We start from the raw sequence: 27,822 nt of genomic DNA, 5'->3' as shown, positions 1-27,822 counted from the left end.
AATTTGATAATTCATCTCACTTTTAATTTTTTTTCAGAAGACTATGACTTATATGCTTATTTAGTTAATTTTCAGATTTTCTTATTATATTCAAGGTCTTTTAGAAGAAAATTAGGTCTTGGGGGCCCCTGAGTGGCTCAGTCGTTAAGCATCTGCCTTCGGCTCAGGTCATGATCCCAGGGTCCTGGGATCGAGCCCCACATCGGACTTCCTGCTCAGCGGGAAGCCTACTTCTCCCTCTCCCACTCCCCCTGCTTGTGTTCCCTCTCTCGCTGTGTCTCTCTCTGTCAAATAAATAAATAAAATCTTAAAAAAAAAAAAAAGAAGAAGAAGAATAAAATTAGGTCTTAAGAAAGCTTTTTAACAAAATTTGAAAAATATATGTTGAAAAGTTTTGAGTATATTACTGTGGCTTTATTTAGTAATAAACCTAAATACTGCTCATAGAATTTCAGAATTTCAGAGCTAGATAGAATCTTAAGCAATTATTCCAGCACCTTTTGTATTTACAAATGGAGAGTATAATACTTTTTGTTACCTCGAGCAGACACGATTAATTTCATTTTCCAAAGACAATAAAATCTTGATATAGCATTTAGCTAAAAAGAACTTGAAAATAATGGGACTGATTATTGTCCACCTTCCTCTGCACTTCCCCTTTCTCCAGTGGGAGTGAGCTAAAGTTCTTATCTTCTGGAAGAGTAGTGTAGTGCCTGATGATCATTTGGGACTTTTTCAGTTCAGTGAATGATCAATTATATACAGTGTCAGTTTCACTATCTTCATCTTTGCCCTTTTTGTGACAGTAAGAACTACTTAAAATTAATGGTTTTCATTAACATAATAAGACCCTAGATTTTATCTTAGTGAGTTTTGGAGCCCCATTATTATGTTATGGAAAGTTTTTATTATGTTATGTGATTTTGTGTTATTATTTTCTAGGTTGAACAGTTAGTCAGTAAAACATCTGCACTTGATGTGTCTGAAAGTAAAACAAGAAGTGGAAAAATCTTTCAGAATAAAATGGTAAGTGTACCTTTAGGTTTTTTTTCCATTCTAACCTTATAATTTTTTCCCACATGTGAGTTTATTTGACTTCTTAATCCTTCCTTTATTGGACTAATATTTAGTAAGCACTTATTATGTGTCAGATATTTTACTGGGTGCTGGAGATATAACATGAATAACACATAGTTCCTGATCTTAGCTAAAAGTTTAGTAATTGGAAGTCAACAAGCAGTGATAGAGGGTCATGATAGCAATTTGAATAGGCTACATGGAACAAAGGAAAGAATGGTGAATTTTATTGAAGGTACATAAAAGAGGAGAATTCAGGAAAGGCTTTGAGAAATGACACTATCATCCAGACTCCCAAAGAATAGCCTAGAATGCCAAAATATTCTCATGTTCTACCTTGTAAATAGATTGTCTTGTTAATAAGACATTAAAAATGAATGTTTTGTATATATTTTGCATAAAATGAATCTCATGTTTTTCAGCAAAAAACCCACTGCTTTATTTTAGTTTTTTATTTTTACTAAATGGAAATTTGTATTTTATTTTAGACCTTTAAGTTACTCAAAGGTTCAGAGATGAAGAAAAACCATTCTGTAAAATATTATATCTAAATTTAGGAAACAAATAGCACACTCTAACAGTGGTATAGTGGCATTTCTTCCCAACTCTTCATTCAGTGACGTCATGTTGGTAGCTTGAAATTGGACATGATGAGAATATTCACATCATGGAAATCAGCAAATGCCTCAACTCAGGATTTGTTACTCCTAGAGAACTGGTTGTTAAACATTTACCAGCACACCAATGATTATAGTGCCATTTTTAGGTGCCCTTTTTTCCACATTCAAGAGTCATACGCTCTTCCAACTGAGCCGGCCAGGTCCCCTTTTTCTACATTCTCCATAGGAAGTTTGAACTGGCAGAAGGCAGTATTCAAACTAGTATGCTGATGAAAGCAAGAGATAAAAGAATTTCAAAAATTAGTACAGCTTGCAGTAAAATGGTCTTCTAGGCAAATTCTACTTAGGATGAGTATCCTTTACTAGGATATGGGGAGAAAAGCAAGAATTTAAAAAAAAGTATTAGAAAGGATTTTCTTGTAATATGACATTAAGATACTTTGGGGACATAAATTCATTTCTGAAATTGCCGATGTTTTTGGATATGACCTCTCTGTCACAGTACTCCTGATTTTGAGAATCATAGCTGAATTATTGTTAGGAAAGGGCAAGAAATGAAAATATTTAATAGTATTAAACTAAGAAAGTTATTGAAAAGTACATTTTCAGCAACGGAAAATAAGTATGTCCTTTTAGAGAATAGTAATATGACAGCTAATAATGTTTCATCATCCAATATTCATTTTAAAAACTGCATAGATAGCATTATTTACAATAGGCAAAAGGTGGAAGAAACCTAAATATCCATCAACAGACAAATGGATATACAAATATAGTATATCTATACCATGGAATATTATTCAGCCATACAAGGAATGAAGTACTGATGTATGCTTCAACCTGGATAAACCTTGGAAACATGCTAAATGAAAGAAACTAGTCACAAAAGTCCACATATTATATGATTCTATTTATCTGAAAGTCCAGAATAGGGATTTCTATAGAGAGAGAGTCTTAGAGCTAGTGGGAAAAGGGGGGAATCGGGAAGTGATAGCTTTACTCTACATTCAAAGAACCCAGGTATCCTATCTTAGTAGGAAATAGTTATACTAGGCATAATTTTCAAAAGAAAGAAGAGAATTAAGAAAGGGAACAAATCAACCTCAGGGTTTCTTTTTGGAGTGATGAAAGTGTTCTAAAATTGAATACAATGATGTTGCGCAACTCTGAATATACTTAAAATTATTGAACTGTAAAATTATAAATAAATGAATTGTATGGCATCTGAATTATATCTCAGGAAAGCTTTTTTAAAAAAAAAAACTGCATATAGTTGCCCATAGTTAAAAAATCAAGTGTTGGTTGTTCTTTGAGAAATAACCAATTAGTAATTATTCCATCTTTGTGGAGGCTAATGGAAATCAACCAGTAAAATCTTCTAAAGAAAATCGGAAGAGAAGTCAACTCGAACCTGGGAAAACAGTAAGTTTTATAATATATAGGTTGAATAAAATGGCAAGTATCAGACTATCATTACTATAGATTAAATTTTATTTTTATTTATTTATTTATTTTTAATTTATTTTTTTTTAGAGAGGGAGATCAGGGAGGAGGGTCAGAAGGAGAAGGAAAGAGAAAGAATCTTAAGCAGACCCCATGCCCAGTGCAGAGCCTGACTCGATTTCACAACCCTGAGATCTGACCTGAGCCAAAGTCAAGAGTTGGACGCTTAACGGACTAAGCCACCCAGGCACCCCTAGATTAAATTTTAAATGATAAATATAATATCTCTGGATATTACCTCCAAGTACTGATATCTAAATCTTGTTTATATGTAATTAGTTCTAAAAAATGGGGTGATTTTAAAATAAGATGTGCTATGTTAATTAATTTTTTCCACATAAATATTTACTGATTTCATGAATGATTTAAGTAGTTGGAGAAATTTATAAAAAAATTAAAATCAGTATGTCCAGAAAAGTATGAGTAGAATGAGAAAATGAGAGTATAAGAATATTTAGGCCATTTTATTTACATAGAGCTAAAGTTGGGCCACAAATTTGATCTGAGCTTCCTAGAGAACAAAAGTGAAGTATAAATAAGTTACCAAATAAACTTGTTCCCTAAAAAATAACATCTCCTCTTAGTACCTTAGGAGAAAGAAAAATTTTCTTGACCTAAATTTTTTTAACAGTTGTTTCATATTTGGAACCTTATTTTACCAAATTAGATCATGTATTTGTCATTTCTGAGATAAATATTTATATTTTTCAACTAGAATTTTTAGTATTATTAGTAGGTTAACATTTAGACAACTGAATATCTAAGACTGCTTTAAAAATCAAATGTTAAAGGGCTAATCTCAAAAATATAGTTAATATCATTTTCAATTTACGTAACTTAAGGGGATGAAATAACCTGACACTTCATTAATATATTGTCTAACTTTTCCCAGTGTATTAAGCTTTGATTTTTTTTTCAAAATCATTCAATTTGTATCATTAGTGAGTTCTTTCAGAAAAAATCAAAGTTGAATATCTCAGGGAATACTTCTAGGAATTTTCTTTTTTTTTTTTTTAAGATTTTGTTTATTTATTTGACAGAGAGAGAGAGACAGCACAAGCAGGTAGAATGTGGGAGAGGGAGAAGCAGGCTCCCCACTGAGCAGGGAGCCCAATGTGGGGCTCAATCCCAGGATCCTGGGGTCATGACCTGAGCAGAAGGCAGACGCTTAACTGACTGAGCCACCCAAGCACCCCAGAAATTTTCTTTATTTGTTCTCCCATTCATTCAAAAGTGTGCAGTGAATGTCTAACATCTGTCAGGCACTGCTAAGTACCAGGGATACAAAAGGAATACATGATTTAAATCTTACATGGTGCCAAGGTAGAATGTTTCTCCATCTGCAGCTCATTTAAAAATCTTTTTTCCTTCTTATCCCCCAAAAATATTTTACTATTTTGAGGACATAATGTTAGATCTATGTTTTTGACTTCTCCAACAACCCTAATGAAGACCTTACACTTTATAAGTATATACTTTCAGCAGCCATCAGAAGATATATCAGTAATAAAATTTACCCTACTTTTTTTTTTTTTTAAAGATTTTATTTATTTATTTGAGACAGAGAGAATGAGAGAGACAGAAAGCACATGAGAGGGGGGAGGGTCAGAGGGAGAAGCAGGCTCCCTGCCGAGCAGGCAGCCCGATGCGGGACGCGATCCCGGGACTCCAGGATCATGACCTGAGCCGAAGGCAGTCGCTTAACCAACTGAGCCACCCAGGCGCCCAAAATTTACCCTACTTTTTAAAGAACTCAGGTATCCTATCTTAGTAGGAAATGGTTACACTACATATAATTTTAGAAAGAAAGGGAAGGAAGGAACAAGCAAACAAATCTTAGAAACATAAAAAAAAATCTAAAAGTAAAGACATGTAAACTGGAAAGTATCCTCAGTAGTTGTTTTCTTTTGACAGGTCCTTCATTGCTTTGATTCTTCTAGTCAAGAGACAGTGCCAAAAAGAAGAAAGTTTAGTGAACCAAAGGAGCATATATAAAAATTATTTTTTTCTTCTGCATGTTTGCAAAGTACTCAACATTTAAACTACAGGACACTGTATTACTATTTTAACGTGTATTTGCCCTACCTGTGAAAATTTATATGTACTCTTAAGCAGTTAGTACACTAAAATGAATTTTTAGCTGTCATATTGTGATCCTTAGTCTTATCTGAGACAATGCAAGAGAACTTTTGAATAAAACCAAAAGTACTAGTGTCATAATTGATTTTGCTCATTATCTACTCAATATTGATCTATTTTCCATTTTGATGGATACTTCCTTTAAACATAATATATGTTAATATAACTTTTAAGGCCCTCTAGAGCCAATTTTAAAAACAAATAATGTTTATTTTGTTATTAAATTTTGGTAGGAATTTACTTTTTACTTATGTTAAAACTGTAACACTTAACTGGCTGTTTGTCCCTGTGTCATTAAAACAATGTTCTTCGGCACTTTGATAGAGTATATTAACATAGTAATACATAACATACCATTAAAAATTGGTAATGGTCATATTTTAAATATGTCAGTGTGTGTCTGGATTTACTATGTTGGGTGCAACTGCCAAAAGAACTGGCCTAAGTGGCAACAGAATACTCTAGAAGAACAAGGAATTGCGACAATGACTCAGGTCAGAGCTTGGAGACCGTCTCAGCAGCATACTTCTGGAGCCAGGTGGTAGAACTGGGAACAAGGCTGGCATCTGATAGAAGGATTTTGTAAAGGCAGAGGCAAAATAAGGGACTGACAAGGAAGGGGGAAGGAGATAAAAAAAATTACTATTCTGGGACAACATTTTCTACTTCCGATCCGTTTGAGTGACTTCAGTAAAATTTAGTCGTGCTTTTTTTTTTTAAATCTTTTTAAACTTTTTTTTTTTTTTTTTACTTCAAGGCAAAATGAGGACTGATTTTTAAGGTCTGGCATTTTGGGCAGCATAAATAAAATATTGTTCAGCATCTAGACTATTCCATGGCTTCTAATTTTTATTTAATTAGCAGAAAATGTTTAGGTACTAATTTTGAGATCATTTTCGTAAATGATACTTTGCAAGAGTTGAGCACACTTCCCAGAACTTTGAGTGGTAGTGTGAAAGATACTGCGCGTTTAGTGAGAAACATGGGACCTGGTTTCAGCTTTGACCATTTCCTTTGCCTTAAAAAAGGAAGACTTAAAACTTGGTCTGTTTGCTTCTTGCAGTTTCAGCAGCCATATTATAAAACATAAGATTAGCCACAGGTTTGCCAGTAACAAACGCTAATATAGAAGGTTGGTGTGTATGTAATGGTAGAAATGTACCTATCCTGTTTAAGGTAAACCAAATAAACCTCCACAAACTGACCCAGATCAGGTTTTTCTGGAACAGGAAAGTTAGGGACAAGCTAATTGTCGAAAACAACCAATTTTAAAATGTTTATTTATTCTTAGCTTTTTTGGATCCCAGCACATCTCACCTAATTGTCCTAGAATACACTGCTACAGTTAACACACCTGCTACAGATTGACCAACAAAAACCTTTGTAGATCGGCAGCTTGTGCTAGCTCACTGAACGCTTTGATTGGCCGGTTTAATGGGGGTGGGGAGCACAGCTCCCTTTCCTCTCTTCTACCAAGGTTACTTCATTGGATTGACCAGCTGTCAGGTTGACCCAAACCTGCCTCCTTTTGGTGGTGTTTGTCGGGATCGCAACACAATAGCCCGAGGAGAGCCTCCCCTTGTAAGCTCCGATTGGCTGGACTCAACCTTGGCGGTTTCTGATTGGTCCAATGAAGAAACACCAAGGTAGGTTGCCTAGGGATCCTGAGGAAGCTGATGTGTTATTCCTTCTCTGCATCGAAGGATCAGGAAGTTTGTGCTCTCTGCGTGGCTGAGAAGTTTTTTTACCTACTAGGACGGGGTGGGGGGAGGAACGTGGGGGAACAGGTGTCCCCCTAAAATAGAGCGCAAGCTGCTGCCTGTGTCCGGCCGTAACCCAGGAGTTAACGTCAGGTAAGCAACGGAGGATATACATTTCCTAATGTCCAAAAAAGCCTACAGATTTTTTATTTTATGGGGAGAGGGAGGTTCTTATTTAGTTACTTTTTGGTCTTTTTTTTTCCCAAATAGGATTTTTAACTAGTAAATGTCCAGGGGGTATTAGTTCCTCAAAATCTCCCCCCCCTCCTTTTTTTTTCTCTGAAGACTTAAAGTTTCTTGGATTGGGTTAGGAAATAAACCCTGTTCACAGTGCCAAATAGGGTTAATGCCCTTAAGCATTATTTCATGGTTGTTTTTTTATCCTTCACCCTTCTTCCCGCCTCCCACCAAGAATTGTATTTGAAATATAGCCTTGTACAAAGAATCTTTTGTAAGTCACTTCACTTGTATTTCTATTTTAAAATGTTCACATGCATTTCTGAGTATTCATTTTAATCAGTATATATTTATTGAGCAGTTACAACGTTAAAGACATTGTGCTAGTTGCTATGGAGACTATAAAAACCCAAGAAGACAATATCCCTGCCCTCAAGAAGTTTACAGTTGAGAGACAGCCATACCAAAAGAAAGACTATAATAAATACTTTAAAGGATGTAAGTATAAATAAAGTTCTGTGAAAGTACAGCTGAGACAGAGACCATTTCTGGCCATGGGACATAAGGGTAATGGAGAAGGGGATTCACTTAAGGCTTTACCTGGATCCTAGATAGGCCTTTGAAGAATGGGTAGAATATAAAGAGGAAAGGAAAGGGGAGAGAGCACCAGCCATGTACAAAGGAGCAGAAATGGCAGCATGGGACATGTTTGAGAAATGGTTTGTTAACAGTACGTAATTGAGAGTAATGTAATGGGAAATATTGCTAGAACAGGATCTAATCACAGAGGCTCTTGAATGCATTCTTTTGATCTTGAAAAAGATATTCTTTTAAATAATTACTGATTAAAATATTTATTGTATATCATCTTAAAAACTGACATTTAGATGTATTTTAAAATAAAGTATGCTAACTTTAAATTTTATCATACATGATTTAGTGCCATTTCTCTTGACTAAATTTTTTAAAACATTTGTAGTACATAGTGTAAAAGGGCATGTGCTTTGATTTTTTTTTTGCAATTGAGAAAGAAATCATTAATCTTTTAACATTCTCTTGCTGATACTTTTTGTTGGCAGCTATTTGAGTATTTGCAAGATGGCTAGCTAGGGATAGAGATGAAAGTTTTCTGTCCGTATGGAATTACTACACATGATCTTCTGAGTGTTACTCTGTAGATGTGATTTCCAAAGGGAGTGCATGAGATGAGTTATGAGAAGAAAATCTGAGAATATATATATTTAATTTTTCTTGTTTTTTTACTTTCTCTTTTTTTTATATTTTTTGATGTGCCATTGAATGTTTATAGAAGTTACATATAAATTATTACATGCATTTTGGGCCTGGATTCTCACAATTTTTTGCTGTCCCATATTATTTAACTTGGGGGAGGATCCATTTTGTGAAAAAAGAATTACAATGATGCATATATACTTCTGGATTATAGATTATGCACACAAAATCAGCAGGCTTAAAAGATGATCATTTCTTTAAAAAAAGATCATTTGTACTGGTCTTTAAGATTACTGATTTGATTTTCTGTCAATGCCTTCTGTGCCTTCAAGCTATTGTACTTTAGAAAACATATTGTGTTATCCATCTAATTTTTCTGGTCATTGCCCCTTTCTTTCTCTGTTTAAGTTTATATATATATTTCATATTTGTATACATTTGTGGTAGGTCTGTATGAATATGTATGTTTTTGTTTACATAAGCTCACTTACAGATTTTTTTTTCATCACCCCCTCCAGAAAGAGGTGAGAATGACAACTTTAACTCACCGGGCCCGTCGCACTGAAGTAGGCAAGAACTCTGAAAAGAAGATGGAAAGTGAGGAAGACACTAATCAAGACAGGAGTCCAGACAGTGAAGATTCTGGTGACTCTAAGGATATTCGCCTCACCCTTATGGAAGAAGTATTGCTCCTGGGACTAAAAGATAAAGAGGTAACACAGTTGGGTTTGCTAGGACTCTCCCAAAGACTCTTGAATATTGGAATGTTTTTAGGAAGTAATCTGACAGAATGTTTGGTTTTTTATTTATTTATTTATTTATTTATTTATTTATTTATTTATTTATTTATTTATTTATTTATAAGATTATTTATTTATTTATTTATTAGAGAGTGAGCAGGAGAGAAACAGCATGAGAGGGGAGAGGGTCAGAGGGAGAAGCAGGCTCCCGCTGAGCCGGGAGCCCGATGTGGGACTCGATCCCAGGACTCTGGGATCATGACCTGAGCTGAAGGCAGTCGCTCAACCAACTGAGCCACCCAGGCGCCCAGAATGTTTGTTTTTTTAAAGATTTTATTTATTTATTAGAGAGAGAATGAGAGAGAGCACATGAGAGGGGTTAGGATCAGAGGGAGAAGCAGACTCCCTGCCGAGCAGGGAGCCCAATGCGGGACTCGATTCAGGGACTCCAGGATCATGACCTGAGCCGAAGGCAGTCACGTAACCAACTGAGCCACCCAGGGACCCCAGAATGTTTTCATTAATGCTAAGTTGTCCTTAGAACTGTGCTCTAGCCGTCTGGGTGTTGGGGGAGTTTGGGAGTATGGCTGATGATTGGAGGATAAAATCCAGAAGTATAATTACTTGAAGTGTAATGTAATTACAAAATTCCTCCAAAATTTTGGAAGATATGAGAGAGTATAACACATGTAAAATTTCTGTACTTGTAGTTTCCCAAGTGAGATTGATGGTGAAATAGCCTCCTGTTAAACTAAGAAAGAGGGCCCACACATTGAAATTGTCTTGAACTATGAGGAGGAAAATCTTTTAAATGACAAGACAAGAAACATGTATGATTAGCTGTTTTACAAAAATAAACAGTGGATAGGTTTCAACTTAACAATGCAGTAGAAATCTTTTTTTTAATTCATTTCTGTGGATCTTTAGAAATTAAATATCAACAACTGATAAAGGAATATTTTAATTTTAGAAAATGTTTTTAAATTAATTGCAGATTTCTCTAAGTTTTCCCTTATTAATAGAACACTTTGTAATAGAATTAGTCTTGAGATAGCAAGTCTTACGGTATAACCACATATTTGTTGGTTTTTCTACTGTAGTACATTATCCTCCATTTGTAATTTAACTTTTTATTGTTTTACTTTCTTCCCTCATGAAGAGGTTATGAAGAAATATAACTGTTAATATTTTTAAAAACCTACTTCTTTTCCAAGAAAGCCTTTACTACATACAATAATAATAATAATAATAATAAAAACACATTTATTATTTGCCTTGGTTTTGAAAACTTAACATATTAAAATGTTACTTTACATTAAAAAAGACTAAATTTGGCTTTGATAATTATCCTTAGCTAGTAATGAATTGACTACATTCATCTGATAACATCTGTTCTTTTCTGCATTGATTCCTCAATTTGGGATTATCCTTGTTTCTGAGACTTTACATTTTCTTTACCACTTTCCCTTCTCTATTTTTTGTCACATCAAATTACCGACTTGAACAAAACTTCCAAGACTTCTTATAGCCTGTGTATTGTTAAAATTAATATTAGAGACATGCATATATGTACTTGGCCAAGACATAGATATCAGAAAATCTTGCCTGCAAGTGTACTTTCCTGTTTGCTGAGAAAGTTGATGAAGCTCTAGTTTTATGAAAATAAAGCAAATAAAAATGCACAACTGACTCTCCAAGAGAATATCAGAGTAGGTCTGAAGATTAGGTGGTATAAATACTGTTTTGAGATGTTTACACAGTACTTAGGAAATGCTCACTGTAGAAGAGCATATTAGAACTAAAAAGCTATTTGGTTTGTTTTACTTTTGAATAGGAATGATTAATTTCCTGCTGACCCTAGATACTAGAATTTTTGCTTCTGTTTTGTAGGGAATCTAACTTTGGACTTCTTTTCGTGTGTTTTTTTAGATTTATAATAGTTAATAGTTAATATAAATATAAGGAAATAGAATAAAAAATAAAGGAGCTCTGGTGAGATACTGTACAAAGATGAACAGATAATTAAGCTTTTGAATAATTACCTTTTGAGTTCTAATATTTATTTTTTTTAAAGATTTTATTTATTTAACACAGAGAGACAGCGAGAGAGGGAACACAAGCAGGGGGAGCGGGAGAGGGAGAAGCAGGCTCCTGGCCTAGCAGGGAGCCTGATGTGGGGCTCAATCCCAGGACCCTGAGATCATGACCTGTGCCAAAGGCAGACGCTTAACGACTGAGCCACCCAGGCGTCCCTGTTCTAATTTTATTTTTGAAAATAGTTGATAAATTACATTTTTAGCTTTCATTTGGCTTAGGAAGAAAAAGAAATGATAAATTCTTGGGTGTAAATAAATAGGAGAGGTCAAACCTTCTGATTTATTAAAGCAGTAGTGCTGTTCCAAAATGCCAATTATGTAACTATCTCTAAAAATACTAATTGATGGGGCACCTGGGTGGCTCAGTCAGTTAAGCCTCTGCCTTTGGCTCAAGTCATGATCCCAGGGTCCTGGGATTTCACCCCGCATTGGGCCCCCTGCTCAGCAGGGAGTCTGCTTCTCCCTCTGCCCCTCCCACGACTCATATTCTCTCTCTCTCTCTCCCTCTCTCTCTCTTTCTCACTCTCTCTCAAATAAGTAAAATCTTTTTAAAAAATATTGATTTCCAGCACTAATTATTTTCTTCTCACCTCCTAAACTACTCAGATTTATTTAATCATTATTTAGTGTGATGGGGGGCACCCATTATGCGCTTAGCATTACGCAAATACTGAAGTAAATGTAAAACGGTATAATATATGGTCCCTGCCCTCGTGAAACTTGTATTCCAGCTGGGGAGACAAGGCATACATACTTTTTTAAAAGTTAAGTAACCCAAAGGTCCATCAGCTGTGGAAGGGATAAAAATGGATTGTCCATTTATCTAAATGAGTATAAACATCTTTTCTTTTCTTTTTTTTTTTTAAAGATTTTATTTATTTATTTGACAGAGAGAGAGAGCACAAGCAGGGTGAGTGGCAGGCAGAGGCAGAGGGAGAAGCAGGCTCCCCGCAGAGCAGGGGGAGCCCGATGCGGGACTCGATCCCAGGACCCTGGGATCATGACCTGAGCCGAAGGCAGTCACTTAACCAACTGAGCCACCCAGGCGCCCTATAAACATCTTTTCTATACAGAATGAAAATGAACATTGTTACAAAACATGTATGAGTCTCATGTAATATTCAGTAATGGAAGCCAGACACAAAAGACATACTGTATGATTCCATGTATATAAAATTCAGAAAAACTATAATGTTTGGGGTTGCATATTTAAATGATTAAAATTATGAAGAAAAGCAAGAAAGGGATTACCATAGTTGTTAGCACAGTGGTTACTTTTTTGTAGGGGGGTGAGAGAGGAGGAAGGTATTAGTGATTAGAAAAGAACATGAGGGTCTTTCTGGGTACTAACAGTTTTCTGTTTCTGTACTTGGGGAAAGTTTCATGTATATTCACTTAGAGATAAATCATTGAGCTTTTTTCACTTTTGTTTCATGCACTCTTCTGTGTGTGCATTATATTTCACAGTTCAAAAGATTTCTAAAGCGGTAAACAATAGTAAAAATCCAACGAGTTTTTCCATGTTAGAACAGTAAGAGCCAAGAGAGTTGGAAGGAAGAGAGAATATAATGGGTTGGAATAGTCTGGGGAAGAATAGAAAGCAGTAAAACAAGCTGGGCCTTTAAGAACAGGTAGGATTAACGTAAATGGAGTGAAGGAAACACATTCTGGATGAGGGAACCTGAAATTATCATGAGCTTGATGAGTTTGGGAGATAATTAAGTAACCACTGACTGAAGTAGGTGGTATTCTTGGAGAACAATGAGAGTCAAAATTGGCAAATTAGATTCAGACTAGAGTGTGGCAGATTTTGAGTGCCAGGCAGAGACTTTTAGACTCTTTCCTTTATTTATTTTTATTTTTATTCCAGTGTAGTTAACATACAGTATTATATTAGTTTCAGGTATACAATATAGTGATTGAACAATTCTACACATTACTCAGTGCTCATGACAATAAGTGTACTCTTAATTCTTTTGAACTATTTCACCCATCCTCCCACCCACCTCCCCTCATAATGATCAATTTTTTCTCTATAGTTACAGATTCTTTCCTTTAAGTAGGGGGATCAGCCTAATGAAAACAGCAACGCCCATTTCATTTTTCTGTCCTAAAAAGGACTTAATATTTTTGCTCTATGTTCTATGTGAATATATGTTTTAATATATATATAATTTCTTGTTTTCACATGGCTTGAGGTTTGTGATGTGTCAAAAAAAATCCTGTGTTAAGCTTTGCATCCCAAAGTCCCAAAGTTAACTTTTACTGAAGATTTCCATAAGATTCTTTGTTTAGAACCCAATATTATAATTTTTAAAATTATATTTCTTTTAAGAAACATGGGGTGCCTGGGTGGTGGGCTTAGTTGGTTAAGCATCTGCCTTCAGGTCATGATCCCAGGGTCCTGGGATGAAGCCTCATGTCTGGCTCTGCACTCAGCAGGAAGTCTGCTTGAGATTCTCTCCCTTTCCCTCTGCTTGTGCACATTCTCTCTAAAATAAATCTTTAAAAAAAAGTAGAAAATAATGTAAAGAAACTAATATTTCAAGAATTGTAGTCCTAGGGGCGCCTGGGTGGCTCAGTTGGTTAAGCAACTGCCTTCGGCTCAGGTCATGATCCCAGGGTCCTGGGATCGAGCCCCGCATCGGGCTCCTTGCTCGGCGGGGAGCCTGCTTCTCTTCCCACTCCCCCTGCTTGTGTTCCCTCTCTCGCTGTCTCTCTCTCTGTCAAATAAATAAATAAAATCTTTAAAAAAAAAAAAAAAAAAGAATTGTAGGCCTAGAAAAGAATGACAGTAGGTCACATATAGTCAAATCACTTGTGAAATATTACTACCATCCCTTTCTTAAGATTCTTCTGAGGAGGGGCGCTTGGGTGGGTTAAGCATCTGCCTTCAGCTCAGGTCATGGTCCCAGCGTCCTGGGATCAAGCCCTGTGTCCGGCTCCCTGCTCGGCAAGGAGTCTCCTTCTCCCTCTGCCCCTCCCCCCTGTTCATGCTCTTTCTTGCTCTCTCTCGAATAAATAAATAAAATCTTAAAAAAAAAGATTCCTCTGAGGGATAGCTGCCATAGAATGAATGATTTTGGTTTTTTTTTTTCCTTAAGATTATTTATATGGGATGCCTGGGTGGCTCAGTCGGTTAAGCGTCTGCCTTCAGCTCAGGTCGTGATCCCAAGGATCCTGGGATTAAGTCCTGCATCGGACTCCTTGCTCAGCGGGGAGCCTGCTTCTCCCTCTCCCTTCCACTCCCGCTGCTTATGCTCTTTCTCTCTCTCTGTCTGACAAATAAATAAAGTCTTTTAAAAAAAAAAAAAAGATTATTTATTTGAGAGAGAGAGAGACAGAGACAGAGTGCAAGAGCCAGGGGAGAAACAGAGGGAGAGGAACCAGCAGACTCTGCACTGAGCCCAGAGCCCGAAGCCTGAAGTGGGGCTTGAAATCACACCCCTGAGATCACAACTGGAGCTGAAACCAAGAGTCAGACACTTAACCCAGGGGTGCCTGGGTGGCTCAATCGTTAAGCATCTACCTTCAGCTCAGGTCATTATCCCAGGGTCCTGGGATCAAGCCCTGCATCGGGCTCCCTGCTTAGCGGAAAGCCTGCTTCTCCCTCTCCCACTTCTCCTGCTGGTGTTCCTGCTCTCACTGTGTCTCTCTCTGTCAAATAAATAAAAAAAAAAGAGTCAGACACTTAACCCACTACACCACCCAGATGCCCCAAGGGTCAACTATTTTAAAACTATTCTGTGGCAAGGGGCACCTGGGTGGCTCAGTCAGTTAAGTGTCTGACTCTTGGTTTTGTCTTGGATCGTGATCTCAGGATTGTGAGATCAAGCCCCGCTTGGGCCTCCAGGCTCAGCGAAGAGTCTGCTTAAGACTCTTCCTCTGCCCCTCCGCACCACACGCTCACCTTCTCCCCCCCTCTCTCTCTTTCTCAAATAAATAAATAAATATTGAAAAAAATACAGTTGACCCTTAAACAACATGGGGGGTAGGGGTACCTACTACCCATACAGTTGAAAATCCATGTATAACTTTTTGCTCCCCCAAAACTTAGCTACAGATAGCCTACTATTGTTTAAGGGTCAACTGTATTAAGCTTTACTGTCTTGTGAAAATAATTGAGAAATCTAAGTATATGTTGAAGAGTCTGACCTTTTAAGCACATTTAAAATTAGATGTTATCAGGGGCCTCTGGTTGGCTCAGTTGGTACAGCATGAGACTCTTGATCTCAAGGTTATGAATCAAGCCCCACGTTGTGCATGGAGCCTACTTAAAAAAATAAAATAAAATGAAAATAAAATTAAGATCTCAGTTCAATAACACTGCCCTCAACTGAGAAAATTAAACTTGAGCACTACCCTGACCAAAACAATATAGATTTATTTTCTGTTGAAATCAAGATCCTATTTATTTGTCATTATTGCCTTTGGTGGAAGTTTTAATATAGATATTATTGACTCATGGACAGTTAATGCTTTAGTTACATTGCTAGGATATTTAAAACTTCTCCTTTATGAAATCTTAAGTTACTTAGAGGAGCGAGCCTATTAATGCTTTTGACTTTTGGCAGTAATCTTTTTAGTTTGTGGATAGTGTTTTAACCCTAAAAAGAAAGCAACGCTTTCTCCTAGTAATGCTATTTATTGAATACTTATGTGCTGTGACATAAAAGGTTTTAATCCTATTTCTCATGACGCTGGAGTCAAAATTGGCAGGAAGTATTGCTCATTGGAATTATGGAAATAGATTTTCATTCATTTGTTTGGTTACCAAAAACTTACTGAATGTCGCATATATATAAAGTGCTAGATATTGAAAGAGAACAAAGACAATTGTCCCGGCTTTTGAGATCATTTATAGTCTAGTGGGATAAGAGTGGCTGGAGAGGTTGGGAAGGGGATCAGGAATGTTAGCAGACCATTGCAGTACATGTGATGTGTGTGTGACTGTGTTCTGCATACTGAGTGAACAAAGAGGAAAGATACCTAACCCAGATGGGTGGTGGAAAGAGCTAGTTGGAGAGGGGAGGAAAGAGATACTGGGAAAGAATTCTGGGAGGTGATAACTCTTAACTTGAATTCTGAAGATGAGCAAGAGTTAGTTTGTGAAGAGAAACAGGTTCTAGGAAAAAAAAAATCAGCTGAATGTATGTGATAATTTCAGTGATTTGCAACTGGAATAACCACAGATATTTGAAAGCATCTCATCTCCTTTAAATGAACTCAGATGTTTTGAAACTGAACTACCAGAACTTAGCTGGACATTCAGTATTCAGTCATGTATTTGCTAAGTCATGTATATGCTAAATATAGCATATCTAGAAAAAAATATAAAACACATATGTACAACTTAACAAGTAATTTTAAAGCACTCACTCATATAACCACCACCAAAAGAACATTATCAGCATTGTGGGGTCATCCTCTTCTGTCCTTCCCTAATCACATGCTGCCTCACCTCCCTATATTTCTCAAATGTGTGTGTATATTCCTAAACAATGTATTTTAGTTTTGCCTGTTTTTAAACTGTATGTTCTTGGGTTGATGCTGTTAGGTATTTTTTTATTCAGTATGATGTTCGAGATTCATTCCACTATTCATTCAATCTACTGGTTAACAGTAGAGTCCATTATAAACAGTGCCTCTAAGACTATTCTTGTCCATTATAAACAGTGCCTCTAAGACTGTTCTTGTACTTATCAGTTATTTTCTTTCAAACAATGCCACTACTCATACATATAGAAAAATGATATGGGGCACCTGGGTGGCTCAGTCAGTTAAGCATCTGCCTTCGGCTCGGGTCATGATCCCAGGGTCCTGGGATCGAGCCCCGCATCGGGCTCCTTGCTCAGTGGGAAGCCTGCTTTTCCCTCTCCCTATGCCTGCTGCTCCCCCTGCTTGTGCTCTCCCTCTCTTTCTCTGTCAGATAAATAAATAAAGTACTTAAAAAGAAAAATGATAAATCAGACTGGATAAAACTTACAAGTTATAAATATAAAATATGTTAATGCTCAACTTTTTCAAGCTACTAATGATCACCCATCAGTTTTAATTCACTCATTATAATTTATTAGCAACGGGAGATTAGAAGGACAAGCTTTTTTAAAGCTGGTAAAAAAAATTTTCGTGAACTAATCAATAAACTTTAAAAAAAAATCACAAGAAGTCAGTATACAACTTGTCAATGACTGGCTATCAATGGAGAAAACTACTCCTCTTAAAAAGTTGCCCAGTCCTGGGGCGCCTGGGTGGCTCAGTTGGTTAAGCGACTGCCTTCGGCTCAGGTCATGATCCTGGAGTCCCGGGATCGAGTCCCGGGATTGAGTCCCGCGTCGGGCTCCCTGCTCGGCGGGGAGTCTGCTTCTCTCTCTGACCCTCCCCCCTCTCATGCTCTCTATCTCATTCTCTCTCTCAAATAAATAAATAAAATCTTAAAAAAAAAAAAAAAAAGTTGCTCAGTCCTAAAACATTTTATTAAAATCAAAAGATTAAAAGTCTCATTTAGTTCACTGCTTGGGCTTTTAGTTTCCTGATTGCACAAAATGAACAATAAATCCCTTGTTAGTAGTTATTGCCATTGTGAATAGGGCAAGTGTATCAGAAGGACTTGTTTGTCAGGTTTTTTGTGGTTTTTATTAACATAAGCTGTTAAAAAAAAAAACTTTTGTTTTATTATATCCATTCATATAACCCCCCATAGTTAATTTACTGTGGGTATAAAAGGAAATAAACTGGGAGACCAAAGTCCTATTTTAACAGTAGGAAATATAGTTTAAGCTATTTCATTGAGAGCTTGCCTCTCCCTATCCCCCAACCCCTAACTGTACACTCTTCTCTTCCAAAATATCTGGCATAGATATCAAAATAAAAACCACTTATATTTGGACCTTTGGCTGTAGCCACTGAACCTATAAATTTGATGTGAGCCATTCCATGTCTTTTGTGTCCTCCTTCATTTTTTTTTGTTTGTATAACTTAGAGTTTTCAAAACATTTTGCACTTTCTCACTTTGTCTTGCTTGATCCTACGGGGCAAATATTGTCTTCTCTTTATGAAAGCAAAGTTAGGTGGTTAATTGGCCAATAAGTGGTGGAATTTATGTTCAAACTGACTCTAAAGATAGTTTTTAAAAGGACATGCTTGCAAAGCATGTATACATATTTTTCTGTATTTCTTGCTGAACAAAGAGAATTAATTATTCAGGATTGCTAATGCTTAATGGAAACCCAAGAATTTCATCTCCTAGGATAGCTTCATATGGAGCTTAACTTTGTATCTCCTAGTAAGATAAAAGATTATTACGTTCTGCAGTAATATTTGGCATGAGTTATTTTTTCAAGTCTTATTCACAGCTTTCTTATTTCAATGTTTAATACTCTAGCAAAGCTCACTCTGTTCTGTGTTATTTGTTTGTTTTTTTAGCAAAGCTCACTCTTAAAGATTTTGGGATCCCGTAAAAAATATTAAGTTGACATCAGTAATGGCAAACTAAGGGAAAGTATCACTTAGCAAGTCTGGATGATACGGTTTTGTTTTATATTTCATCCCATTACCTCACAATTTAAGGAGGAAATATGAAAGTCTTATACATTTTTTTCTCTTTTCTTTCTTCTGTCAAACAAGATATTCTGGTCATAAGGAAAAATAAGTCCAAGTAAGAAGTTTAAAGAACCCAATTTGCAAAATGAAAAATGTTTAAAGAAGCAGTAAATATGAGACACCTGGGTGGCTCAGTTAAGTGTCTGCCTTCGGCTCAGGTCATGATCCTGGGGTCCTGGGATCGAACCCCACATCAGGCTCCTTCCTCAGCGGGGAGTCTGCTTCTCCTTCTGCCTGCTGCTCTCTCTCTCTCTGACAAATAAATAAAATCTTTTAAAAAATTATTTAAAAAGCAGTAAATAATATTTATTATAACCATATCTTTAGAAAGTTTAGTGTATAATTAAATAGGCATTTTATATTTTTCTTCTCAGTTCACAATGCCAGCATAGATTACAACCCATGTCATATATCTTCATTATAGAAGGAGTGGGCTATTATTTTTTTTTTTTATTTGACAGAGACAGAGACAGCGAGAGCAGGAACACAAGCAGGGGGAGTGGGAGAGGAAGAAGCAGGCTTCGTGCTGAGCGGGGAGCCCGATGCGGGACTCAATCCCAGGACCCTGGGATCATGACCTGAGCCGAAGGCAGCCGCTTAACGACTGAGCCACCCAGGCGCCCAGGAGTGGGCTATTATACTAAAAAGAAGAAATGAGTAGATAGTGTACTCTTTTCTTTAATTTTAAAACTTAAGTTTCTTCTAGGTTTTTCAGCAGGAGTATATTGTGTTAAGTTTGCTAGGGCTGCCATAACAAAACACCACAGACTGAGTGGCTTAAACAATAGAACTTTTTTTTCCCCCACAATTCTGGATGCTTGAAGTCCAAGATTCAGTTTCTCCTGAGGCCTCTCAATCTTCTCACTGTGTCGCTACGTGGTTTTTCTTCTGTGCGTGTATCCCTAATGTCCTTGTGTCCAAATTTCCTCCTTCTATGAGGAGATTGGATTAGGGCCCACCTAACAGCTTTATTTAACCTAATCACCTCTTTCAAGGCATTATCTCCAAATACAGTCACGTTCTGAGGTATTAGGGGTTAGGGTTTCAATATATGGATTCTGGGGAGACACAGTTCACCCTGTAACAATGATTTAGAAAGGTTTGAGAGGAAATAGATTTTGGAGATAATTTTGTAATTATTTACTTATATGCACCTGGAGTGCAGTTTACCCTCAGGAAGTGTTATTAAAACTATATAATGATGTGATTTTTCCTTCAGTTCAAGTCAGCCAACATTTATTGAGCACCTGCTCTGTCCAAGGCACTGAGTAAAATAAGGAAAAAGAGAAGTAATTAAGATGTGTTTATATTTCCTCAAGAAGCATTTGAATCTGATATGGGAGAAAAGATATGTATACAATAACCATACTACTAGATACAATATGTCAGTGCTATAAGAAAGGTACAAAAAGTGCTATAAGAACACGCAAGAGGGGGAAAAAAAAACATGGAAAAGGAGGAAATTCCTTGGAGGTTACTCTTTACTTTCATTGTTTGTCCTCCCTATTCACAGTTGTCCAGAAGGTTTAAATGGGAATGGGAAAAAAAAACAAAAACAAAACTGAAACAACGGTTTTCAGGCTTCCATGTGTTCATTGGTAGATTGTGCTCACCCTATGTTGCTATTATTGACTTTAAAAAATATATATGTCTGGGCGCCTGGGTGGCTCAGTTGGTTGAGCGACTGCCTTCGGCTCAGGTCATGATCCTGGAGTCCCGGGATCGAGTCCCGCATCGGGCTCCCTGCTCAGCGGGGAGTCTGCTTCTCCCTCTGACCCTCCCCCGTCTCATGTGCTCTCTCTCTCTCATTCTCTCTCTCAAATAAATAAATAAAATCTTAAAAAAATATATATATATATATATGTCTAAGATAAAAATAATAGCTTTATTTTTATTATTTTAAAAGCAAAATAGGGGTGCCTTGGTGACTCAGTGGGATAAGCATTTGCCTTCGGCTCAGGTCATGATCTCAGGGTCCTGGGATGCAGTCCTGCATTGGGCTCTGCTCAGCGTAGAGTCTGCTTCTCCCTCTGCCCTTCCCTCCTCCCCCACTCACTCTCTCTCAAATAAATAAGTAAAAAATCTTAAAAATTTTTTTTTAAAAAACAAAATATGTTTATACTAAAAAATTCAGAAGTCTACATGAGAGAACTTAGTGATAGGGGAATGAGATATGTGGATATATGCATTTGTCAAAACTAACTTAACATCTGTGCATTTCACTCTATAAATAATACCTCAATTTTTTATTTTATTTTTTTTAAGATTTTATTTATTTGACAGAGAAAGAGAGGGAGAGCACAGCAGGGGGAGTGGCAGGCAGAGGGAGAAGCAGACTCCCAGGCATCACCCAGGTACCCTACCTCAATTTTTTATAAAAAGTTTAAAGAAAATAAAAATCACCCATAATGTCACCACTGAAAGATTACTGCTATTAAAATATTTTTATAGGGGCACCTGGGTGGCTCAGTTGTTAAGCGTCTGCCTTCGGCTCAAGTCATGATCCCGGGGTCCTGGGATCGAGCCCCGCATCGGGCTCCCTGCTCAGCGGGAAGCCTGCTTCTCCCTCTCCCACTCCCCCTGCTTGTGTTCCCTCTCTGGCTGTCTTTCTCTCTGTCAAATAAATAAAACCTTTAAAAAAAATTTTTTTTATATATGCTTATAGACTATTTTCTGTGCATATATATACACAGAGATGCATAATTACAAAAAAATTGATCATATCAGACAAAGATTTCTGGTCTTCTGGTCTGTCATCTTCCCAGAATCCCCACATTTGTCTTTTGCTACCTTCCCTATAGTTCGTTTTAATTTAAATTCTGCATTTCCTGGGGCTCCTGGGTGACTCGGTTGTTTAAGCATCTGACTCTTGATGTCAGCTCAGGTTATGATTCAGGGTCCTGGGAGCCAGTCCTAGGTCAGCTCCACGCTCAGCATGGAGTCTGATTGAGAGTCTCCCTTTCCCTCTGCCCCTCTCCCTGCTCACACTCTCTCTCCTTCTCTCTCTCTCTCTCTCAAATAAATAAATCTTGGGGCGCCTCGGTGGCTCAGTTGGTTAAGCGTCTGCCTTCAGCTTGGGACGTGATCCCAGGGTTTTGGGATTGAATCCCACGTCGGGCTCCCTGCTCAGTGGGGAACCTGCTTCTCCCTCTCCTCCCTGCTCGTGCTCGCTCTCGCTATCTCTGTCTCTCTCTCTCAAATAAATAAATTAAAATTTTTTTAAAAAAATTAAAAATAAATAAATCTTAAATAAATTCTGCATTTTCTTTTAAAGCCCATCACAAATCCAGTGATGAAACATCACCAAACAATGACCTTCCCATTCTTTAAGTTCCCTTGCATTTATCTACCAATGTGCTTAGTTACTGTATTTTCTTATTTTCTGATAGGCATTGTTTAAAAACAGGACTTGGAATCAGATATATCTACATTCAGATTCAAAGTCTACCACTTAGGGGCACCTGGGTAGCTTAGTTGGTTAAGTGTCTGCCTTTCCCTCAGACCTGGGATCAAGCCCTGCATCGGGCTCCCTGCTCAGCAGAGAGCCTGCTTCTCCCTCTCTCTCTGCTGCTCTGCTTGTGCTTTCTCTCTCTCCTCAAATAAATAAATAAAATATTTTTTTAAAAATTACTATTTAAAAAAAAAGTCTAGCACTTACTAAATATTCAATTTGGCTTCACTTTCCACATTTTTCTCTTTATATTTATTTTTTTAAAAGATTTATTTTATTTGAGAGAGAACGCTTGTGCTGGAGAGTGAAGGGAAGGGTGGAGGGAGAGGGAGAGAATCTTCAGGCTTTTTCTTTTTTTTTTTATTAAAGATTTTATTTATTTATTTGACAGAGAGAGACACAGTGAGAGAGGGAACACAAGCAGGGAAGTGAGAGAGGGAGAAGCAGGCTTCCCGTGGAGCAGGGAGCCCGATGCGGAGCTCGATCCCAGGACCCCGGGATCACGGCCTGAGCCGAAGGCAGACGCTTAACGACTGAGCCACCCAGGCGCCCCAGGCTTTTTTTTTTTTTAATATTTTATTTATTTATTTGTCAGAGAGCGAGTGCACAAGGAGGGGGAGTTGCAGAGGCAGAGGGAGAAGCAGGCTTCCCGCGGAGCGGGGAGCCCAATTCAGGGCTCAATCCCAGGACCCTGGGATCATGACCCAAGCCGAAGGCAGACGCCTAACGACTGAGCCACCCAGGCGCCCCAGGCATTTATTTTTTTTAAGATTTTTTTTTTTTTAAGATTTTATTTATTTATTTGAGAGAGAGAATGAGAGAGAGCACATGAGGGGGGGAGGGTCAGAGGGAGAAGCAGACTCCCTGCTGAGCAGGGAGTCCGATGCGGGACTCGATCCGGGGACTCCAGGATCATGACCTGAGCTGAAGGCAGTCGCTTAACCAACTGAGCCACCCAGGCGCCCTTTTTTTTAAGATTTTAAAAAATCCTTCAGTAGGGAGCATGATGTGGAGCTCGATCCCAGGACCCTGGGATCATGACCTGAGCTGAAGGCAGATGCTTAACCAACTGAGCCACCTAGGCAACCCCAAGCAGACATTTTTTATAACTGGTTTGTTTGAATCCGGAGCCAAATAAGGTCCACATATACATAGCTTTATGTTTTTCAAAAGCTCTTTTTTTAACCTTAGTGGGGCTTTTTAGTGAACAGTATTTTGTGACAAAGAAAAGCAATATTCGGTTTAACCTCAATTACCCTTTTATGTAAAAGTCAAATAACATTACACTTATCATCTTTTTAACAAAATGGAATCAATATTCTAGTTGTGCTATTTTTTTTTTTAAGATTTTATACTTATTTTTAGAAAGAGAGCAGGGGGAGGGTAGAAGGAGAGAGAATCTCAAGCAGACTCCACGCTGAGTGTGGAGCCAACCTGGGGCTTGATCCCAGGACCCTGAGATCATTACCTGAGCTGAAATCAAGACTTAGATGCTTAACCGACTGAGCCACCCAGGCGCCCCTCATATTGCTATTTTAAAAGTGAAATGTAATAAATATAATTTTACTTAAATTTAGCATAAGAAAAAGAAAATGAAGTGAAACTGATGGAATACTGAACTTCAGATATTTCTTTATTATAAGAGGTATCTCCTAAAACACTACTTTCTAAGCTTAAGAAAGATTATTAAGAGGTTGGGGTCATTTTTTTCTAACTAAATGTTTCAATATTGGACAATATCCAGCTGACTTCTTGCTATAAAAAATAAAAGTTAATATATCTCCTACACTTGCTCCCATCTTTATTCCTTTACTTCCCAGTTTTTAAATTATAAATTTATATGGTTATTTTTAATTGAAATATAATTGACATATAACATTAGTTTCAGGTACACAACATAATGATTCAATATTTGTATACATTGTGAAATGATCTCTATGGTAAGTCTAGTTAACATCCATCACCACACAATTACAAATTTTTTTTCTTGTGATGAGAACTCTCAGCAACTTTCAAATATATGGTACAGTATTATCAACTATAGTCATCATGCTGAGCATTACATCTCCAAGACCTATTTATTTTATAACTGGAAATTTGTACCTTTTAACAACGCCCTCACTCCCTACCCCTGCCAATCCCTGGTTTGTTTTTAGTTGCACATATAAGTGAGATTACACAGTATTTCTTTGTCTTATTTTACTTTATTTATGGAGCATTTATACATGTCAGATTCTGAGTTAAATATTTTATATATGTAATTTAATTCTCACAATAGCACTATGAAGTCAGTATTATCTCTATAAAATATCTCTATAAAATAAAATAAGTGTTAAGTAGGGCACCTGAGTGACTCAGTCAGTTAAGCATCCGACTCTTGATTTTGGCTCAGGTCATAATCTCAGGGACGTGAGATCGAGCCCCAAGTCAGTCTCCACACTGGGCAAGGAGTCTGCTTAAGATTCTCTCGCTCCCAGGATGCCTGGGTGGCTCAGTTGGTTAAGATTCTCTCGCTCCCTCTTCCTCTGCCCCTCTGCCCCTCCCCTCCCTCTCTCCCCCTCTCTCTATATATGTATGTATGTATATATGTAAACATATACTTATATGTATGTATATATATATACAGGAACAGTCAGTTAAGCAGCTGACCCTTGGTTTTGGCTCAGATCATAACATCAGGGTCATGAGATCCAGCCCCGCTTTGGGCTCCACGCTCAGTACAGAGTCTGCTTGAGTTTCTCTCTCCCTTCCTCTCTGTCTCTCCCCCACCCAATGTGTGCATGCTCTCTCTCTCTCAAAATAAGTGAATCTTTAAAACTATATATGTATGTATTAAACAATTGGTAGAACTTGAAGACTCACTGAATATTTGATAAAATTAAGGAATTCTTGTTAATTTTTAAAAATTCTTATTAATTTTTAGGTGTGATACTAGTATTACAGGTTTTTTTTTTTTTTAAACCTTCCTGCCTTGGGGAAAGTATGGTAAAATTTATAGATGATATGTTAACTTGGATTTATACTGAAATAATCTGGTGAGCAGGGAGAGTTATAGAAGAGAGATGATTATATTGGTAGCTGTTAAAGCTAGATGATGGATATATAGAGGTTCATGGTCTCTCCACTTTGTGTGTGTTGGGAACATTAAGCCAAAAATGTTAAAAAGAAAGAAAAATGATGTTTTCTTAACCACATGATTCCATTTTACACGATATCCTATTGACTCCCTGTTCTGAAAGATGATGAAATTACCACTCTCAGTTTGTTCTACCTCTATTCCCCAGTGTTTTATGAAAACTTGTAATACATACATTTTGTCATTTCATAATTCACCCAAAGCTATTCTTTGAAGGAAAGCTCCAAAATTGAAGTTGGGGAAGAAGCGTATGGGAAAATTAGTGGTTAGGAGAGAAGAAATGTATATTGTATGTATAAAGAAAAATCTGGTTTTACATAAGATAATAGGATGATGAAATTTCTGAGTCATTTTAATTTTTTATAATTTTTTTCTTTCCAAATTTTCTAAAATATATCTGTACTACTTTTTAATCAGGGAGAAAGCTGTTTGAAAACAAAATGAATCTGCATTTACTTAAGTTTTGCTCTTCTGAGATTTGATGCCGTAATTGCCTTAAAGTGTTTCTAAATCTATTTTAAATTATTTGAGAGTTGTGGGGAAATAGATTTAGAGTTACATATGTGTTTTCAGATTTTTACTCCCTTTTCTCAGCTATCTATTTTCTTTTCTCTTTGGATAGTGTGTAGCACTATCCTTTTTTCTCATAACTAGCAAATTGTGGGAAAAGAAAGGCATGTAAGTTACTGGTTTTGGTGCTATAATCACTTTTAAATTTTTTAGAATAAAAAATTAAGCATATTTTTGTTGGCAGTGAGATTTAAAGCTTATGTAGGAATATACAAAGATTACCAGTTGCTTTCCTTTATTTTGAATTTCTTTTTCGCCGATAAGGCATTATCATGGTTTTTTTTTTCCTGAACTTTTTTTTTTAACTTTTTTTTTTTAAGATTTTATTTATTTATTTGAGAGAGAAAGAATGAGACAGACAGCGTGAGAGGGGGAGGGTCAGAGGGAGAGGCAGACTCCCCGCCGAGCAGGGAGCCCGATGCAGAACTCGATCCCGGGACTCCAGGATCATGACCCGAGCCAAAGGCAGTCTCCCAACCAACTGAGCCACCCAGGCACCCTTTTTCCTGAACTTTTGATAATAGCTTTATCTTAAGAAAAACCTCAGCTGGTGTTGAGAAAATTAATAAACTGATCATTATGACTAGCTTTGTATATTTCACCCAACTTCCTGAATAAGCCTGAAAGGATATAATCTTCATGAAGTTGATTGAGAAATTTTGTCCATTTGTTTAGTCCATCCTTAGTCATGCCGAAATCATGTGTTAAACCAGAATAACATCCAGGTCACAGTTTCTCCTTCGCCATTATGATTAAGCAGAGTGAGTTTTTAATGCTTAATCTCTTTTATGAAATGTCTCTATTGGCTATGTGGACATAGAAATATTAACTGGAGTTAGAATGAATCACATTGCTTTATAAAAGAGGAACTTAATTCAAATCTTGGAAGCTAATATTTCAGTAGAGCACTTTAAAGAAAAACAGTACATTTACTATTTTTAAAGTAATTTTTAGAGAGGGCGCCTGGGTGGCTCAGTTGGTTAAGCGACTGCCTTCGGCTCAGGTCATGATCCTGGAGTCCCGGGATCGAGTCCCGCATTGGGCTCCCTGCTCGGCAGGGAGTCTGCTTCTCCCTCTGACCCTCCTCCCCTCTCATGCTCTCTGTCTCTCATTCTCTCTGTCTCAAATAAATAAATAAAATCTTTAAAAAAAAAAAAATTAAAAAAATAATTTTTAGAGAAAAAAAAATTAGTTTTGCTTGTATAATTTTCTGATAATTCTTTTTTTTCTGGTAATTCTTGACATCCCCTAGAGATCATTACACAGACATTGGGCATATAGAAAAGGCTTTAAGAAGACACAGTAAGGGGATGCCTGGGTGGTTTAGTTGGTTAAGCATCTGCCTTTGGTTCAGGTCATGATCCCAGGGTCCTGGAGAGGAGTCTCGCATTGGGCTCCTTGCTCCTGCTTCTCCCTCTGCCTGTCTGCTCCCCCTGCTTGTGCGCTGTCTCTCTCTCTGACAAATAAATAAAATCTTAAAAAAAAAAAAAAGACACAGTAAGATTCCTTTTCTCGTGGAAGGTGAAGCAGTTTTAATATTGAATCTTCAGATTTGGAGAGAGGGAAAGATTTTTTTCTGAGATTTTTCCTAATAAAATGATGTTTTGTCAGTGTATGTAACTTGGAAAAATTAGAAAACCATTTTTTAAAGCAGCCTTATTTTTTAAAGTAAGGTATTTTACGTAATTGTGATAATCTTGAATATACAATTATGTATT

General features: G+C 37.0%; 2 protein-coding genes across 6 annotated transcripts in view; both read left to right on the top strand.

Annotated features, from left to right (window-relative positions):
• Positions 1-5,420, top strand: part of HORMAD1 (HORMA domain containing 1) — a 22,914-nt gene extending 17,494 nt beyond the window's left edge. For 3 of the 4 annotated variants that reach the window (XM_081815888.1, XM_031040727.2, XM_081815889.1), the window contains 3 exons: positions 943-1,026; positions 3,048-3,119; positions 5,115-5,420. In XM_081815888.1, the coding sequence (XP_081672014.1) occupies positions 943-1,026; positions 3,048-3,119; positions 5,115-5,195 (237 nt within the window). In that variant the 3' untranslated portion in view covers positions 5,196-5,420. The remainder of the gene's footprint in view (positions 1-942; positions 1,027-3,047; positions 3,120-5,114) is intronic. The other variant, XM_031040731.2, reaches the window with a different exon arrangement.
• Positions 5,421-7,060: 1,640 nt separating this feature from the next.
• GOLPH3L (golgi phosphoprotein 3 like) overlaps positions 7,061-27,822 on the top strand; it is a 42,148-nt gene continuing 21,386 nt past the window's right edge. The window contains exons 1-2 of one of the 2 annotated variants that reach the window (XM_006728330.3): positions 7,061-7,192; positions 9,028-9,222. In XM_006728330.3, coding sequence (XP_006728393.1) covers positions 9,040-9,222 — 183 coding nt within the window. In that variant the 5' untranslated portion in view covers positions 7,061-7,192; positions 9,028-9,039. Of the gene's footprint in view, positions 7,193-7,631; positions 7,775-9,027; positions 9,223-27,822 lie in introns of those variants that run through there. The other variant, XM_031040861.2, reaches the window with a different exon arrangement.

This window comes from Leptonychotes weddellii, chromosome 4 (assembly GCF_054177405.1).
Source record: "Leptonychotes weddellii isolate Sample4059 chromosome 4, ASM5417740v2, whole genome shotgun sequence".
NCBI classification, from domain to species: Eukaryota; Metazoa; Chordata; class Mammalia; order Carnivora; family Phocidae; genus Leptonychotes; species Leptonychotes weddellii.
The sequence above is the reverse complement of the archived record's forward strand: the minus strand, read 5'-3'. Positions and strand labels throughout refer to the sequence as shown.